The sequence below is a fragment of the Mizuhopecten yessoensis genome, unplaced genomic scaffold (genome assembly GCF_002113885.1).
Source record: "Mizuhopecten yessoensis strain PY_sf001 unplaced genomic scaffold, ASM211388v2 scaffold11041, whole genome shotgun sequence".
In the NCBI taxonomy this organism is placed as follows: Eukaryota; Metazoa; Mollusca; class Bivalvia; order Pectinida; family Pectinidae; genus Mizuhopecten; species Mizuhopecten yessoensis.
In genome coordinates, this window is record NW_018408849.1 from 558,486 (window position 1) to 578,001 (window position 19,516).

The window sequence follows — 19,516 nt, forward strand, 5'->3', positions numbered from 1 at the left end:
ACATGGCTGAACACTTAGATAACACGCAGGGTTGAACGCTTACAGAACACAAAAGGTTGAATACTTAAAGAACACTTATACGATAAACATGGCTGAACACCTACATAACACACAGGGTTGAACACTTACAGAACAGACCGGGCTTAACGTTTGCAGAACTCAAAAAAGGTTGAATACTTGCATAATACGATAAACATGGCTGAACACTTACATAACACACAGGGCTGAATACTTACAGAACAGACACAGTTTGATCACTAAAGACACACACAGTTAGGTTTGAACACATGAAACAAGGGTTTGAGGAGAAAGGTCTTTATTCGCAGTGTTCGCTAGGTATCCATGACAGCAAACACCGAAAAGAAAACAAACACTGGTATTAATTAATCCAAGTCAGTGTCCTTGCAATTAACCTGCGATACTTGCGGTTTCATATATGGTGATTTCTTGTCTCATTTGCACTGTTTATATTCACACAAACGTTGATGGTTACCATTTTCTGTTGCATTGTCTTGAGGTTATTTCATGGCTGCCTACCACAAGCTTGTTCGCTAAAAACGCAAGAATTACCATACAAGTTAGATACAGTTGGTGAATATCTTTTTGTTACAGAATCCATCCTTGAGGTCTGCATTGGCCGATAAATTCTGCTCAGAGAATTGATCGATACAATGGCTGGTTATGCATATATGATTGGTACTGAGGCAATCCCAGGTACTGGCTGTTGGTAAATGGTTGTTGTATTGCAGCATTCAACACATAAGATGCTCTTTGGACATTAGGCCGTCTGACGTAATATCCCGTAGAGGTAGCACTTGGCTGATATGACAAGCCAGCTACGATGTGCGGCTGGTAAACCGAGTTGACATAACCGGAAGTATAGCTTGGCGACACGGAACTGATATACCGTACATTGCCATTGACGTATGCACCGGTCCCACTTGGTAAATAACCAACCGTTCTTGTAATGGCAGGTGGGCGTGTAATCATATTAACAGTTCCCCTCGGTGTACCTCCCGCGACCCGCCGAATAGAACCAGCCCGTGTACCTGATGCAATCCTCCGAATAGAACCAGTCGGTGTACCTGATGCAATCCTCCGAATAGAACCAGACCCGCTGTTTCTAACAGCAGTTGACGTCACAGCTGATCTCCCTCCCAAACGTCCTCCTGTTGTACTTGTCCGTCTAACAGCAGTCGATGTCGAGCTAGACCTGCTACGACCTGCTGTCCCAGGATCACGCACCTGGAGCGGATTGATATCGTATACAACAGCGGTTCCCTCACGGTTAGGTTTGCCATTTATAAGTGCCGATACTGGTATGGCGATGTAGCGGTTGTGGCTAAAAGCGACAGGACAAACACAGGCCAACGCGAACAGGATATAGAATTTCATTCTGCTGCATTACACGTGGAAACCTGCAGGAAAAAATATAAAAAAACATTTTTTATTTGCATACAATCACTAAACATTTTGTTACCATTTATTTTCGAAAAAAGAAATCAAATAATAAAGTATGTATGAGGATAAATCCTGTTTAATCATGCATTTTTGTCGTGTTGAATTATTTATCACTCTAAAATATTGTTACCGTTACATCGATATGTCAGTTTAATAGAGTTTCGTTTCGTCTATCGTTTGGTTTTGTGTCAATGGCAAACATGACTGGTGCACAGGAATGCATGACGGGTAAACAGGAATACATGACTGGTGCACACGAATACATGACGGATAAACAGGAATACATGACGGGTAAACAGGAATACATGACTGGTGCACAGGAATACATGACGGGTAAACAGGAATGGATGACAGGTAAACAGGAATACATGAATGGTGCACAGGAATACATAACTGGTGCACAGGAATACATGACGGGTAAACAGGAGTACTTGACGGGTAAACAGGAATACATGACGGGTAAACACGAATACATGACGGATAAACAGGAATACATGACAGGTAAACAGGAATACATGACTGGTGCACAGGAATACATGACGGGTCAACAGGAATGCATGACTGGTAAACAGGAATACATGACTGGTGCACAGGAATACATGACGGGTAAACAGGAATACATGACGTGTAAACAGGAATACATGACGGGTAAACAGGAATACATGACGGATACACCAGCATATGTGAAGTGAAAAATTTCGGATATTACTCAATGATTTCTTACTGTATACAGGTCTGATTTTTGATAATGTTATACACCAAATATTTCCTTACAATACCAGTTTATATGATAGTATGTATATATTTAACAGTGGAGTGTTTATATTAGTCAGTGGTGCGTATGACATACTAGGCTGACCAAAGGCCAGAGATTGCATGCTTTGAATACGCCATGAGAGACTAAATCGTATAGATATATTTTTTTAGGAAATATTTGGTGTTAGGCAAGGAGATGCACTTTATTCCATGTACTCAAAAAAACCAAGAAAACGTGTTTTTATAATAAAAAGGCATCGTGGGATAAGTATAAAACTTTCACAAATTAAACATCATCATATAACTTGCTTATCCCAACATGCCTTTTATGTACAATCATGATCAGCCTTTATTTTTGGATATAAACAGAACAATTGATAAAGCAATGAAATGGGTTAACTTTAATGATTAAAACACACAATTTCCTTGAGGCTTGCAGACTTAAAATTACCAGCAAATAAAACTTCACATATTAAATTAATCATTTTACAGTATATGTAGTTGTAGCAAATGCCATTTTTTTATTTTCAAGTTAACTTTGATAAGTACATTTAAGAAAACAAATCAGGACATTGAACTCCCTTCATCCACAGGTGTTAAGCAGCTATGATATATATAAGATACAATATTAACTATTAATATCTTATATAAGTTTGAGAGATATTTGAAATTGCCAAGATTGAGATGTGTCCAGAAGCCATAACACAGTATAAAACAAAAAGGGAAGTGTGTAGTGAAATAGGCATTTTATGTAAGTGTGCTCAAATGAGTAAAGTTGTAAATTTCAACTTAAAAAATGTAAATTAGAAGGAAATTATTGAGAAAACAAAACACGTTTTTTTTGAAAACTACCAAACACATTTCCCCTGACCTAAGCCTTTATATTAACAAACTTTAAGTGACGATAGAATTTCGGTCATTTTTCATTTTTTCTTTTATATATGCCTGTTTAATTTACACATGTTTCCAAATAAGAGAAATGGAGTAATTTTGGTTGTTTTAGCTCAGGTTGAAAACAGCAAATTACATTTCTGATTTACCCTACCCCTTTTGGTACCCCAAACCCTGCTTTCGGTCAAACTTTTGCCTTCGATTTTGCGCATGTGGTACAAAAAGACATCAGCAGTAGGGAAAGTGGTGGTTCTGGCCCACTTTTCTCCATTGGAGATGTTTACCCGTCATTGTCACCTGGAAAAGGTGTACCTCATTACAAAGGGCCCACGACCCTTTAAACTACACACAATATCTAGTATTTTAATTGACCTATAATCAAAGGAATTTCCATGTGCACCCCATCAATATCTATTCAAACTATAACAAAAGAGAACTACCCCATACAATTTAAACAATGGCTCCTTTGTTCTCAAACAATAGGAATTTCTATGACGTCATCGGGTATCCTCCCAAGAGGGAGGATATCCTTCGGAGGATATCTTTTCCCTATGTTAATCCAATGGAGAAAAGTGGGCCAGAACAACCACTTTCCCTACTACTGATGTCTTTGAACAAATGAAGGAGGTGAAAATCTTGATATACCGAGAACCAGAAAAGGGGCCTTATAGACACTCATCCTTTGAAGCGTAGGTACATGACTAAACTGTTTACTTTCGTCTCAACATGTGCGAATTCATTTTCGCAGAAAAACGCAAAAAAATCACTACCTTAAAAATTGTTTTTTAGCTGAATATGATATAATACATATACTTAGGAATGTTCTTTTTCAATATCACTTTCTTCGTGTTCATGATTTACACAATATTCAACATATAAAAGAGTTCGCGAAATGTTCAGTGAAGCGAAGCAGCGGCTTATAGAGTAATGACTCAAAAATACATGAAAATAAACTTCAATTCATCTAACAGCAAGTATGAAAATATCACTTGGAATATAAGGAAGAAATTACCTATTCAAAAATTTGGTTTGCCAATACAGGAAGACAAGCCAAATTTTTATTTTACTACAATTTGATAAATTTGCATAATTTATATGATATGATGCGTGTTGGCACAGACATTCATAAAAAATGATGTTTCATTTCCTTCTCAATAAGTTTTTAATTTCATTATAAGTCACATTTGTTATAATGTTTGACAGCTACAAATAAGACATATATATATATATATACCCGACCAATTACTGAAGGGGTTAAATATGTACGTTTTGTCCTATATATTTCAGGAACTAATAAGGTTAATAATTCAGGTGAAGATATATACCAATTAACATTCGTCATCCTTTTTATGATATTATCATGCAAATAATTAATCATACAGTATTAAATTGATATCAGAAATATGAGTAAGTATTTTACCGTCGATATACATTTATATAGCAACTTGATTTAAATATTGAAATAAAATGTCTCTCGAAGGCATGACTATTATTCATCTCAATCGAATGCAAATATTCATAATCAAGGCATGTCAATGGATATTTCAGGTTTGAACCAAAACAGTAATGTAATATTATTCAGTAATTATTTAAATATTAAAATATATATATTTGTTTTACGTCGCATGGGCAAGAGCTACACCGAAGATCAAAGGGATTTAACTGACACATTCAGTACAATCAGAATATATACAAATGTATTAGAAAATAAATTAACCTTTTCACCCAAGAAATATTTAAAGGTTCTGAATTGTTGTTGTCTTGCTTAAACAGTTTAACAAAAACCGACCTCGAGGTGTATAACGTCACTGTACCCAAATCAGGACATGGTTTGGATATATATCAATGTTCTGTATACCATACTATCAGTTCCGAAAATGTTTGTTCCTTTCTCCTAAATAGATAATCTTTACTTTTCGAGTTGATATGTCGGGCGCGTATTTCTATAAGTACACGCGAAATACCTATCAGGGTTACGTAGGCCCTTGAACCGGTGTAACTGTACCCTGAAAGGAACACATCAGGAAATGTGGCTAATATTCTGGGATAAACGACTAATATAAGCGGAAAAGAAGACATATTTCAAATAGTTTAAAGTCAAACCGGGTTAGGATTGATTACCTTCTCCAAACTAGCATTAGTTTAGATAAAATAGACATTTGAAAATGATATCTACTTAATTAGTGTCGCACGGCACTTATATCGGGAAAGGTTTGGATTGGTCATTATTCTTACCTTTAAATTGTCCATGTAACGATAACCAGCAGCCAATAAAGTTTAATTGTCATAAAAGTATTGTCAAATGAAAACTGTATACATAAAAGTACTTCTTTGCATTGAATGACAGTTTCTTGGGCCGTTTTCCCATAGGTGTCCATATTTGGGTAAATTGACAAAACCAACAATAGGAAATGAGAATATGCCGGAATTGTGATAACATCATGAACCCCAAAAGAATTGACAGGGCGATGAAACCTCGTTATAATGTCGTTTTTTTATACTTTTGTACTGCCAATGTATATATATGTTCTCTTTCCCTCTGTTTTTTTATCACATATAACATATATTTTTTATATTTATATTATCATTTCATACAAATATCTAAATATATCACCAAACTCTTGGTTGAATAATAGAATACGTCTGGATAAACGTTGGCAGCAAAGATAGGTTCCACTGTATGCTAAAACATAGTTCGAATATAATTACGTTTCACAATTATAAACGCTTAGGCCATGTTTTTTTAAAACATAAAAACAAAATGTCTAGATTTAATCAGATATATATTTATGATTGATTAGTAACAATTCACGTATTTCTAATTCCACCATAATTCTCAATCAGTTACTTATAGATTAGTTGTATTGCTAATTTTATTATTCGATATTTAAGTTTGCAAAAAACCTAACACTTTTTGGAAGAAAGATGAGAATCTAAGCACAACTCCTCAAAAGATGAATATCGTATTGTTGATGAAGGTGAAACCCCGTCTATCGATCTGATACCACGCATAATCGCTATAATATGTTTTGAGAAATAAAGCCGAAAATGTTTTCGATACAAATGAGCGAACTTGCCCTTAAGAAAATGCGCATATCACTACTTAGCTGTCGTGTGTGCGAATCTTGTAGTAATTTTGTAATGGTAAAAATTAGAATAGACATTCAACACTAAATGACACTAGTTAAAATTATTTAAAAAAGACATTAAGTTAAGTGTCACCCCCCTATCTGGAAGTTATAGCACACCTGTGATATTGTATACCTGTACTTACCTGTGATCTGTAGTGAAGCGTTGCCCAGCACAGTTACCGGTCACTGATATAAACCTGGTTTATAAACTCTAGTCTGATATCACCTGTCACCTTTATGACATCAGTGATTAATCACTTATACCGCTCTGTTTGTGTTAAATTCTCAAAATTGATGAATATACGGCTACGTCCTTAGGAAATGAATGTTAGAAGTTATATTGATAAATAGCTCTTAACTTTGACACGCTGTGTAAATTGCATTAATATTCACCTCGTAACTACGTGACTGCAATACCTGGTTTACTTTCGCAACCATCTAATTTCTTACAAGTAAAACCTAGATTTCTGGGGGAAAGAGATACATCGTCCGCTTAGAAATAAGTTCAGAGAAGCTTCCACAGTTGATGAAATTCTGAAAGGAATCCATTAGTCTGGCCATAAGAGTAAAAGATTCCACAGAAGTGCTGACAATTACCACGATACCTAGAGGGATGAAACATAATAACCATGTAAAAAACCTATCAAAATCACCATTTAAAGTCATCTTGGTAAATTCTTCAATTGAAGGAAATTTAGAACAAAAATCACAGCATCAACGGACAAACAAGTCTTTATGCTAGCAGTGGGAGGCTGCTAACATTCCGAAACTTCTGTTCCCATGTCACAGAATGCAAGTTTAAGAAACGCACCAGGAATTTTGACTCCGAGCTTCGCGATCTGGATGAGTGGTTAAGGTTTCAAGCTCATTTGAAAAGTGGGAAGCAGCTTTATTTAGTGCCTTACATACTCCAGGACTAGCGCTTGTATTATAATATTTATCTCAGAATAGGTTAAGACTAGTGCAAACAGGTCGTGTTTAGTTAGCGGGTGTTGTGTTTTCAAACTTAGTTCCTTTTTAAAATGATATATTGCAATTCATATGATTACGTTAATTTCAATCTGCCAAAAATACAGTGCACACGGGCTGTCTTCATGTAACTCCTCATGTAAAAATGTTAATCCTCCAGCATTAGAGGCATACGAATTTCATTATTTTAGTGCATATTTGCAAGTAATGATTGATAGAATTTTAATCCATTAGCATTTGTCAAATGCAACCCGATTTGTGTTTTTCCCAACGAGGCAATCTGTTCGTACGATTTATTACCGAATATAAGTCTTATAAGCAAAGCATGTAAACTACTAATATTAACAGACAGATGACCTATTGATATTACAGGTTACCGTGTCAGTAACAACATAAAGAGTGTGACTAGTGAGTATATAAGTAGACAGCTCCACACCAAATCTCCTTCAGGTATTAGATTGTGCATGACTTGAAAATGAGTTAGTCTGCACAACACACGATGGCAGTACTTGGTATTGATTTCCTTTTATACTTTTTAACGTTTTTATTTTTTTCCGAGTTTCTTTGATGTTGAATGCCGTGCTGTTTTGAATGACGCAATTAACACAGAGGTGTGTAATGTCACGTTATGTGTTTTATGGACCAACGGTTATACATTAAATCTCGAATAAATCCGGCCGATTTGAAAATAGACCGACATTGAAAATTAACATGGGATTCCCTGCAGACAATTTTTCATAGGTATTTGTCATTATTGCAAAAACTTGGTTTATCATGGTAAGTTAATGACGTTTACAAGTTGTTTTGCTATGACGACAATGCAGCGTCAAATAAGGTTCTGTTCGTTGCGAGGAAAGGGGTAAATCAGTTTTTCTTAAATATATATTAACAGCGATAATGGAGATTTTAATAACTATCACATACATATCAAACATAATTACTTCGATTACTTTTAAACAGATCTTCGAGCGTAATTATAATTTAATTGGACACATTTTGTTACAGTTTTGTCCATATTTCTAATAAGATCATGAGTTTGACATTAAAACTTTCTTCTAAACTAGCTTTCATAAACCGGTCTAATTTTTACATCTTTTTAGATCTAAAGAAAACATTAAAAACTGAAAAATTATTTATCAAGTATATATATATATATATTTATCAAAAACTTTTCTTATGTTATAATTACAGTATAAAGCCAACCTTTATTTTACTTTCTATCTTTAAAAGAGGAGATCAATGCTTTGCTAAATCATTTAATAGCATGTGGAACATTTCATCAAACACGATGGTATCCGTGTTTTCCTAAAATGAAATCCCTTTGATGTATTAATACATTTACATATATTATTAATAGCACATGGCTTATTTTTATAAACTTTTTTGATGATTTGCATATGTTGCGTTCTGCCTATCAACAATCATCGAATATAATCCATCAAATAACATACGACTAGAAGGAAGATTAGGGAGTTACTAAACTGAATTTTACATTCTAAAATAGTTAACTGTCATTAAGCTTAAATGCAATGAATGATGCTTTCTATACATATGTATGTAAGAGGTAGGCTAAGATGCATCAAATGTATTTTAAATTCATCACTCAAAGCTGCCAATAAGAAAGGAAAATTCAAAAACAAATCAGAACAAAAAAAAACACAACCAAATAACCAAACAAACAAAATATAAAATTAAAACAACAACAGACACAACAGAGTAGTAGACACTGAAATACGTTTTTTTAACTATGAGACTCTTCATCATAAAAATTGCAAACAGAAAAAATACGTTTTTTATTTATGTTTTGTTACACTGAAATTTCTTGAAGCTTTTATACTTAACTTTAACAATGAACATTAAACGGGACAGAATTATGTATTTAGGGTTTTCTAGACTATTATTCGAGATTGCTAAACTCATCAACACTTAATTCTTAATTTAGCATAAGGCAGGAGTATAATACCCTTTTTTTCTTTTTTTAGATTGAATTGGATTCTTATCATATCAAAAAGTGGAGAAATGTGTCAGGGGACAAAGTTGATTGGCCTGTATCAAAGCGATATGCGTGGTTTGTTTATAGCAGGTTATTTGTACCGACTGAAATAAGTCACGTCATTCATGGACCGTTACACATTTCTGTTTATATGTCATACTCACAACGCCATGGCGATGTAGATTGATAATATATTTATGACTTAACACTTTGTGAAGTACATTGTTTTAAGTGTCTGTTGTTCTGAAGACGTATTTCAGTACGTTGTTATGAGTGGAGCAAAGAAATATTAGTGAAGTAATCAAACGCGCTCTACCTATCGACTGGCCATTACTCTATTCCGTCTTTGCGTATTGCAGAGTTATCTTCTCTTGGGAGAAGGTATTGATTGTTACGTCACTTGTTTGTGAGAGTAACGTCATCAACTTTTGAGAAAACGACGTAATTTTCTCGCACAAACCAATGACGTAACAATCAATACCTGCTCCCAAGAGAAAATAACTCTGCAATACGCAAAGACGGAATTCGTATAAAAACGACTATATATATCAATGAACATCGTAACCTCTGCTTAAGAAACATTGGCTAGATTACAATTTCTCTTCCTCCCCAAACACTTCATCCTCTTTTCTTTTATCTTAGACTTGCTCTTTCCTTCCTCTGGTACATCACTTCATATGATCTAAACTGTTGGGCGGGCGTTAAAAGTTACACCCTATTCCAGTTTAGAAAACAGATAATTAAAAAACTCTTTAAGGGGACAGTAATGTCATTTTTATTTTACTCGCAAACAGAATAAAATACGATAAATATTAACATCCACGAACTCTTTCCCTTCCTGATAGAGACTAAGTAATAAAAGCGAACTATTAACGGCGTTCGATGGAATTTAAACCTTGACAAAACAGTGTTGCAGGAAATTGTAAACCTGACAAACATTTTACAGGAAATTAGAGCGCCATCATTTTTTCTTGTGTTTTATAGTATGATGATTGAATGTAATAAATCTGCACTACGTTCAAATTAACCCTAGTAAGTAATCTATTCCCTTCAATTTGAAGTTTAATGTTTATTTGACGGAATACAGATCGTGTCTGACATTGTTTTGTATCTTAAAATTAAACATGTAAAAACATATCGTTATAAAGCGTCTGATATCCTTGAAATAATAAAGAATGAAGTATACATTGGCATGTTTTCCTGAAATGACCCTTAGATTTGTCAAAGTTTATTTTTCCTAGTTAACAATCATTGCCTTTGAAACAGAACGATTTACTCTTTCATTCTAATCTATGATACAACAAAGATTTGTTTCTCGGTTTCTCAACTGCAGCGCACATATGTCAGTGATATCTGTATGAACAAAGGTGGCGGAGAAACATTGAAACGGAGCTATACAAATTAAAACATCCTTACAATATTCATAAAACATTTGTTTCGTAATGTATACCACTTATATTTCATAAAGTGGAATGGCCACTGTGATATCTTTATATAAATCATATTCAACATAACAAATGTCATTGTCTTACAGAAATATGCGTCTATTAAACTCATAATCCGGATATTTGCTCTATGAAACAGATTTCCAGAACAGAAAAATATCCTCGTAATATCTACGTTCTGATGCTAGAATAATTTTATTGGGAAGTGACATTCAGCCTTGGGATTTTATCAAGACATCAGATACATACGGCAAAGTTTCTATTCAAACTTTAATAGTCACAACTCAAAAAATAATCTTTTACCTACGAAAATACAAGAGATTCCAGAAAAATATCAGATATAAACGATCGTCAACATTTGGAAAATAAAAAGTTTCCGATATCCTAAATTCGTTAATACATACCACTCCGATGATTTCCTTTGCACGAAGAAAGCGAGGTCCGACTGTATAATAGCAACATCTTTATAATGAGATTGGAAAGCAAACAAATGGTAGCATTAACTAAAACATATATTTAATCTTCATAACGAAATACAACATAATCTCCAGTTAATGTGCAGATAAGAATTAAGATGTATATGTACAGGTATAACATCATCTTCTGGTATAAACTACTCTGTCCTTGTTAAACAAAAAAGAAACACATTTTCTGTATTTGCATTCTTCCCATTAGCAGTCTGTCACTCCGTGAAGTAAAAAGGTAGCTGGCGTAACGTAGATATCGATGCCTTTCTTTATTTTATAAAGTTTGAATATTGTATCCCCTTCTGATGGAGTTTAAGGCGGTCATTATATATTTTTTGAGAAGAATGTAAGACACACACGGAATTGCACCTATACATGTGGTAATTAATTATACAGTATGCAATAATGGATTACACTACAACATACTGCTCTTTCGCCTTTCGAGAACTCATTGGTGATGGTAGGAGCCAAAACGATGACACCCAAATCGGTCTTAACTACTATTGAAACAGAAGAGTAGGTGCATAACATCTTTATTACATAAATTTGAAAAAAAAAGAAGTGTGCTGGTAAATTTGAAATTTAAAATGAGTAAAGTGCACGTGTCTATAACACAACAGGATAAATATAAAGCACATACATATTACCTGTCTCTATTTTCTTGTTGAATTATATCTTATGTTTATCTTCCTTACTTGACATTGATGCAATCATTTATTTTACTTGATGTGTAAATCTGATGTCCTGATGCGCAAAATTCAATTAATCAAATTCTATTGTTTCGCCCAAGTTGACATGATGTCCTGATGCACAAAATTCAATTAATCAAATTCTATTGTTTCGCCCAAGTTGACATTTTTACTTAAACTAGCTTTTATTGCGCTGTTTTATTTATGTAAGATACATTACATATCTAGAAGCAAACGTGATACCAAGTATGTCTTGTATGTCTTAAAGTATCAAATATATATCTAAAAGAATAGCGTATACCTCTTCCATTACATCTTAAATAAAACATCAGAAATATTGTTTTGTCAATAAACGTTCAACACCTTGCCCTGTTAACTTTTGTAGATATTTGACACAATGACGTCTCTGCTAACTATAACATTTACCATGTGAGTATCGCTAAGTCGTTATTTAATCCTTTAACAGGAGTTAAGTCGGTAATTGGCGAAATTGGGCGGATTACGCTAACTCGCTTATACACCCACTTTTATCCGAATTTATCAGGATATGTTCATATATATCTTGTAACAATTATACAAGAACGGTCCATAATATGTAAGTACATGACCAGGTCAGAGTGTTGTCGAAAAGGGTTGATCGATAATCCTCTCATATATAAGTTGGTAAGTTTCTTGTTCTAGCTGCATGGTCTAAAGAGACGGTTAATATCAAACCCTGATTCTTGCGTTGGAAAAAGAAAAGTTGAATTCCAAATCTGTCTTGTCCCTATTTTACCACTTTGAATATATATCTTATGTAAGTTATTTCAAAAAAAGAAGAGAATAAAAGGATACCGAAGTGTGAACAAAAACATAATTTGAACTCAAAATTGATAAAACAGGGGCAAAATATAACAAATGAAAGATTTAGATGGGGACTTTTGAAAACAAACGAAGAGAATAAGATCAGGTGTTCGGTGTTCCGGAAGGGTAAGCGTCTTCTGCTTAATCGACGAAGATCTAGGTCAAATCCAATATTTGTCACGTTCCTACACATAGAACTCGGGTAGTAATAACACCATCACCATGCAATCCAATGAGCATAATGCAAATATCGATTTTAAAATAAGTTCGTTGTCAGTACAATGTGACTGTATGTTATGACGTGTAACCATATCCAGGTTAAAGCATTTCAGTGAGATGACATTATAAAGTTGCTTCTGAGTTGCCCTATCATTTGTGGAAACCGTCTTCATGCAACCTTAACTGTTGCTAGAATACAAAACGTAACCAAAAAAATAATACAAGTTATTAAAGGGAAACATATATGTCTGAAAGAACAGAGAGTCGTCTAATGCTTGTTACAGGCGCTACATGCAAGATGCTACATGACGTAATTTCAAATATGTATTCATTCTTTCCGATCTTCAAAGACTGATACTGACAAAGCATAACAACAATAACCTATATCGTATACTTGTTGCAAAGGGATTACTCTAGACGTTCGTACGGTGTATATAACCTATCCTCAAAATTAATGATACAAATATCACAAAGACCATGTAAAGAGATTATGTTTATAAATCTATTAAAACCCGGACTAAACGGAAAGATAATTCAGTGTTGCTTTATCTAGAATTTAGATTATGTCATTACCTTTCTCTATGATTTTGTCAAGTCATGGTGTTTTACTACCGATCAAAATTGATATCCTGAATAATCACGCAATGATTGAAAACGTCAGCGATGATCACCTATATTTGCCTTGATGATTTTTTAATCTGCATATAATAAATGTTTTTAAGAAAAAATATTTGAAAACTATATAAAAATAACGGAAAATGAAAGTCACTATTTGTTTCGAAGTTCTATGGCTCTTGATATTACTGTATAGATTTGCAATAATTGAATATAATCTTTAAATCTGTAAATCATGTTAATGTTGATAATAATCCTTTAATGCGTTTGATGTGTATAGTTCATGCTTTGTCTGAAGTGCTAATGTCGTAGAGAACAATACAAAGATTTTTGACGTCATAAACCTTATATTTTATTCATGATTTGTCAGTTTAACTATGATAAAACATATTCGTATCAATATGCATTCAGGTCTAGCAACAACATTGACAAATAGTAATGTAATACATTTTGAACAATCAACAAATTCGTTTCCCTTATATGATCCATTTTAAGGACAACGATACATATATATAGCAAAACTGCGGTAATTGCGGTTTAGTCGGGAATCTTAGCACGTATCTGCAAGGATAAGCACTAGTTGGCACTGGAATGAATTTTATGACGGACATAAAAATGCTTATAGATGTCAGTATGCATATACTTCTAATACATCATGTTTTACCAATCCATATGATCTTAAATTTTATTTTTAGTTCTGTTTATTTATGTAATGATAAAGAATACAACATTTGTAGTAAAGTGACTAGTATTACAATGAAATATTAATATTTGTGAGATCATATACTTATGAATGAAACAACATTTGTAGTGAATTGCTTATTGTTATATTGTATGAATGGTTTCTGCTCAATCATAGAATAATGTATGGAGCAACTTTCGAAGTGAGGTTATTACAATTGTAATGTTTTGTGGGTCTCTGTAATGTTTTGTGGGTCTCTGTAACGTTTTGTGGGTCTCTGTAATGTTTTGTGGGTCTCTGTAATGTTTTGTAGGTCTCTGTAAAGTTTTGTGGGTCTCTGTAACGTAATGTGGGACTCTGTAACGTAATGTGGGACTCTATAACGTAATGTGGGACTCTGTAACGTAATGTGGGATTCTGTAACGTTATGTAGGTCTCTGTAATGCTTTGTGGGTCTCTGTAATGTTTTGTAGGTCTCTGTAAAGTTTTGTGGGTCTCTGTAACGTAATGTGGGACTCTGTAACGTAATGTGGGTCTCTGTAAAGTTTTGTTGGTCTCTGTAATGTTTTGTAGGTCTCTGTAACGTTTTGTGGGTCTCTGTAACGTTTTGTAGGTCTCTGTAAAGTAATGTGGGTCTCTGTAACGTTTTGTAGGTCTCTGTAATGTTTTGTGGGTCTCTGTAACATTTTGTAGGTCTCTGTAGGGACCACGGAACCAAATCAAAAATAGATTGTGGGTTTTTCCCTTATGGGCAGAAGATTTAATAGAAAGGTGAATGCCTCGGGGCCTGCTGGTTGGATATTAAGGTGGCAGAAGTTTCAAAAGTTTTATGTGTGGGTTGAGCAATATATATAGATTTAATATGTATAAAAAAATTAAAAAAAAAATTCAAGTCTGGTTTTGTCTGGGTGAGTTTATTAAGTGTGTAATTTGCTGTAAATTTTGTTCGATTTTTAGTGCCGAATTCAATACAAGATGGCAGCCCCCATATAAAAAAAGTTCAAATTGGCAGAATTTTGAAATATTTTTTTTACAGTTGTGTGAGATGCTATTCTTCAAAATGAGGTCAGGTAAACCAGTGTGGATAACCCCATTTAACCAGGACAGGGGTAAACGTTAACACTATCGTCTATGGAAAATCATTTGGTTCCGCGGTCCCTATAGGATATGACGTTTTACACCATTCAAGCGTCCCTGGAAACCAGATGATGGGACCAACCAGCATATTTCTGGTTGTGAATCTAATCATGGATGTGTTTAGCCAGAATTTAGAGGGAAAATTAGCTGCAGGAGGATATTATGATGGAAATATACACCCATATAGAGCGTGGAGGTGGCCCATGGACCAGGGAGGATATGGGCTTATTGTGGTTAGATGGCCAAATGGACACAGAATAACACAGAGAGTGCTCTGACTGTCACTGATGGTACATTACAGATTGCTGAAGGAGGATTTCCCGAGGAGGACTGTGACGTCATGATTTTGGAGGTCAGTCATCTCTGATATGAACCTATATATTTTTTAATTTATAATCTATATATATATATTTATCTTTCTTTCTGTCTGTGTGTGTGTCTGTGTGTGTGTGTCTGTCTGTCTGTGTGTCTGTCTGTGTGTCTGTGTGTCTGTCTGTCTGTCTGTCTGTCTGTCTTTCTTTCGTTCTTTCTCTCTTTCTTTCTTGTAAGATATATATTAAAAAATAACAAAGACCATTTTTTTTTAAGTTCTCAGTATTTTAATGTTTCATTTCTTTTCTCAATCATAACTCTGTCTTTCACATAAATTTCTTCTTATTTCTCTTTTGAATTTTACACCACAATGATGTCTTTATTGTTCTTTATCCAGGTCCTTGGACACAGAGCTCCCAGCAGTAATTGGAGACACAACCCTTCTACACAGTTCTTTAATAGCAGTTCCCGGCCCATGGTTCACAGGATACACCGCCCTATGAGCTATCCCTGAAAAGTTACAAGTAAATTTCACACATGATGCGAGAGACTGCTTCAGCCGTCTGTTCACAGATTCTACCTTTTGGGTCGACAGGGTCATCAGGTTCATTTCCAACAAGGAGTCACCGAGACAGGCCTTAACTTTCTCCATCAGAATTTTTGACACAGTTGCCTCTCCACCGCTGACCTTAAAATCACTTGGTAAGTATACGTTGTCTGTTAGCAAGTTATTTCTTTTCTTCCCTGCACACACTAGTGATTTGGTCCTGCACTCACAATGCACACCTTAGCAGCACTTCCCGATTACCTCCCTTACACCTTGTGCAGTCCTCTCCTATCACTGTCTTTCATCTCAGCTGCTGTTATGTAAACATTATGTAATCCTATCATTGTGGTGTTGTACTGTTTGTACAGTTATTAGTCTTTACTTTTGTGTCTGTTTTTGACTCTTTTCTCTAAATAATTGCTGGTGTCTTCAATTTTTTACAAAAAGTCCAAAATTAAGGGGGTATGGGTCTCAAAATTGAGTTATCTCCCCTGATCTTCAGACAAAATGTTTGTTGTTTATATTTCTGGGTAGAACAGTACCTGTACTTTAATAAAAACTCAAAACCATAAGTCTAAGTATAATATTTATTAAGATATTCAAGTTTACATTTTGAAACTGGTTCAATTTTCCTGCCTTTTTTTGCAGGAATCTCCATCTTCAGTACCGGTAGAAGACTTGACCTAGCAGCCCAAGCCTTGGAGCCAGCCACTTCCCATTTTGGTTTCATACCCTATGGTCCTGACTGTTTCCAAAAATGGTAAATTTGAAAAATATGTGGGATCCTATAGGGACCACGGAACCAAATCAAAAATAGATTGTGGGTTTTTCCCTTTTGGGCAGAAGATTTAATAGAAAGGTGAATGCCTCGGGGCCTGCTGGTTGGATATTAAGGTGGCAGAAGTTTCAAAAGTTTTATGTGTGGGTTGAGCAATATATATAGATTTAATATGTATAAAAAAATTAAAAAAAAAATTCAAGTCTGGTTTTGTCTGGGTGAGTTTATTAAGTGTGTAATTTGCTGTAAATTTTGTTCGATTTTTAGTGCCGAATTCAATACAAGATGGCAGCCCCCATATAAAAAAAGTTCAAATTGGCAGAATTTTGAAATATTTTTTTTACAGTTGTGTGAGATGCTATTCTTCAAAATGAGGTCAGGTAAACCAGTGTGGATAACCCCATTTAACCAGGACAGGGGTAAACGTTAACACTATCGTCTATGGAAAATCATTTGGTTCCGCGGGCCCTGTAAAGTTTTGTGGGTCTCTGTAATGTTTTGTAGGTCTCTGTAACGTAATGTGGGTCTCTGTAATGTTTTATGGGACTCTGTTATGTTTTGTAGGTCTCTGTAATGTTTTGTGGGTCTCTGTAACGTAATGTGTGTCTCTGTAATGTTTTGTGGGTCTCTGTAATGTTTTGTAGGTCTCTGTAAAGTTTTGTGGGTCTCTGTAACGTAATGTGGGACTCTGTAACGTAATGTGGGACTCTATAACGTAATGCGGGACTCTGTAACGTAATGTGGGATTCTGTAACGTTATGTAGGTCTCTGTAATGCTTTGTGGGTCTCTGTAATGTGTTGTGTGTGTTTGTAACATTTTGTAGGTCTCTGTAAAGTTTTGTGGGTCTCTGTAATGTTTTGTGGGTCTCTGTAATGTTTTGTGGGTGTCTGTAACATTTTGTAGGTCTCTGTAATGGTTTGTGGGTCTCTGTAATGTTTTGTAGGTCTCTGTAACGTTTTGTGGGTCTCTGTAACGTTTTGTAGGTCTCTGTAATGTTTTGTGGGTCTCTGTAACGTTTTGTGGGTCTCTGTAACGTTGTGGGTCTCTGTAACGTTTTGTGGGTCTCTGTAATGTGTTGTGTGTGTCTGTAACATTTTGTAGGTCTCTGTAATGTTTTGTGGGTCTCTGTAATGTTTTGTAGGTGTCTGTAACGTAATGTGGGTCTCTGTAATGTTTTATGGGACTCTGTAATGTTTTGTAGGTCTCTGTAATGTTTTGTGGGTCTCTGTAACGTAATGTGGGTCTCTGTAATGTTTTGTGGGTCTCTGTAACGTAATGTGGGTCTCTGTAATGTTTTATGGGTCTCTGTAATGCTTTGTGGGTCTCCGTAACGTTTTGTGGGTCTCTGTAACATTTTGTGGGTCTCTGTAACGTTTTGTAGGTCTCTGTAATGTTTTGTGGGTCTCTGTAATGTTTTGTGGGTCTCTGTAACGTTTTGTAGGTCTCTGTAAAGTTTTGTGGGTCTCTGTAAAGTTTTGTGGGTCTCTGTAATGTTTTGTGGGTCTCTTTAACGTTTTTGTGGGACTCTGTAACGTAATGAGGGACTCTGTAACGTATTGTGGGTCTCTGTAACGTAATGTGGGTCTCTGTCCATTCATGAAATATTTCATAGAAGAAAGGTCGAAGTGAAATGATCATTATCACAATGAAATATCAATTTCTGTCCATTCATATGATAAAAAACTGCTGCATATCGTATTCATTGATTAACACTAGTGAGGTTATGTGCACAGTGCAAAATACAAGTTCTGGCATAAATGCATATATAATATTGAAGGGGACTTATGTGTATTGAAGAGTCGTTCTACCGATTACATTTCTATATCCGTTAATCTCGGGCAGAGAACAAGTTCGTAACACAGTTTAGTCTGGTCGTCCCAAGGAATAGCATTGTGTCCATATTCCGGAGGGAAGATAAACTTCATTCTACTGGATTAGATCCAACCAAGCAATGAATTCCAGGTAATTTTATTTTTATTTTTGTTCATATTTTATGATATGAAATCATTGGAAATATTCTCGTCTTTCGGATCTGAGGTAGAATCCCTTAAGTTTAGTTTTACGATTCAGATATCATATCTTTTAAAAAATAATTGATATATACCTATACATAATAAATATAAATGTAATAATACGCAAATATACATAAAAAGATAGAAATGACCAGGTATAAGTAAAAGGCTCTTGATTCAACACCAAGACAGTAAACTGTCTTCAATGAATGACAACCATAACTCTTTACCACATTTTTGTCTACAACTATAACAACAATGAATATTTATATGAATGTTTTTTCCTGTACAATTTTGAAATACCAACAACTGGTACAACTTCAAGTCTAAGCAATATTAGACTTTCGAACAAAAGTACGGCTTGAACATGAACAAACTGTCTGACGCAGATCAATCCTACTTTAAACTTGGGAAGACTATATAAACGAAATACGTTGATTAAAAATCAATTATATGACTGTTTCATACCTTACCGTACAAGGATAATGCAAAGGGTCACATTTTGTCGACAATTTTCTTTTCACAAATACCAATATATTAATTTTGTACATCGTTACATATCTGGAGT

At 34.7% G+C, this 19,516-nt stretch overlaps 2 protein-coding genes across 2 annotated transcripts; one reads left to right on the top strand and one right to left on the bottom strand.

Moving 5' to 3' along the window:
• Positions 1-299: 299 nt before the first annotated feature.
• LOC110464911 lies at positions 300-6,496 on the bottom strand. The gene is made up of 2 exons (XM_021520383.1): positions 6,383-6,496; positions 300-1,418 (listed from the first exon to the last, which is right to left on the bottom strand). The coding sequence occupies exon 2, from the start codon at positions 1,393-1,395 to the stop codon at positions 652-654; it is 744 nt and encodes a 247-aa protein (XP_021376058.1). The 5' UTR covers positions 1,396-1,418; positions 6,383-6,496; the 3' UTR covers positions 300-651.
• Positions 1,662-2,153, top strand: LOC110464898. The gene has a single exon (XM_021520361.1). It carries the CDS (start codon positions 1,662-1,664, stop codon positions 2,151-2,153), a length of 492 nt encoding a protein of 163 aa, XP_021376036.1.
• Positions 6,497-19,516: the final 13,020 nt, after the last annotated feature.

Bases quoted from the DNA above. Each gene is read 5' to 3' on its own strand.
- LOC110464898 (XM_021520361.1), top strand. From the start codon at position 1,662: ATGACTGGTGCACAGGAATGCATGACGGGTAAACAGGAATACATGACT.
- LOC110464911 (XM_021520383.1), bottom strand. From the start codon at position 1,395: ATGAAATTCTATATCCTGTTCGCGTTGGCCTGTGTTTGTCCTGTCGCT.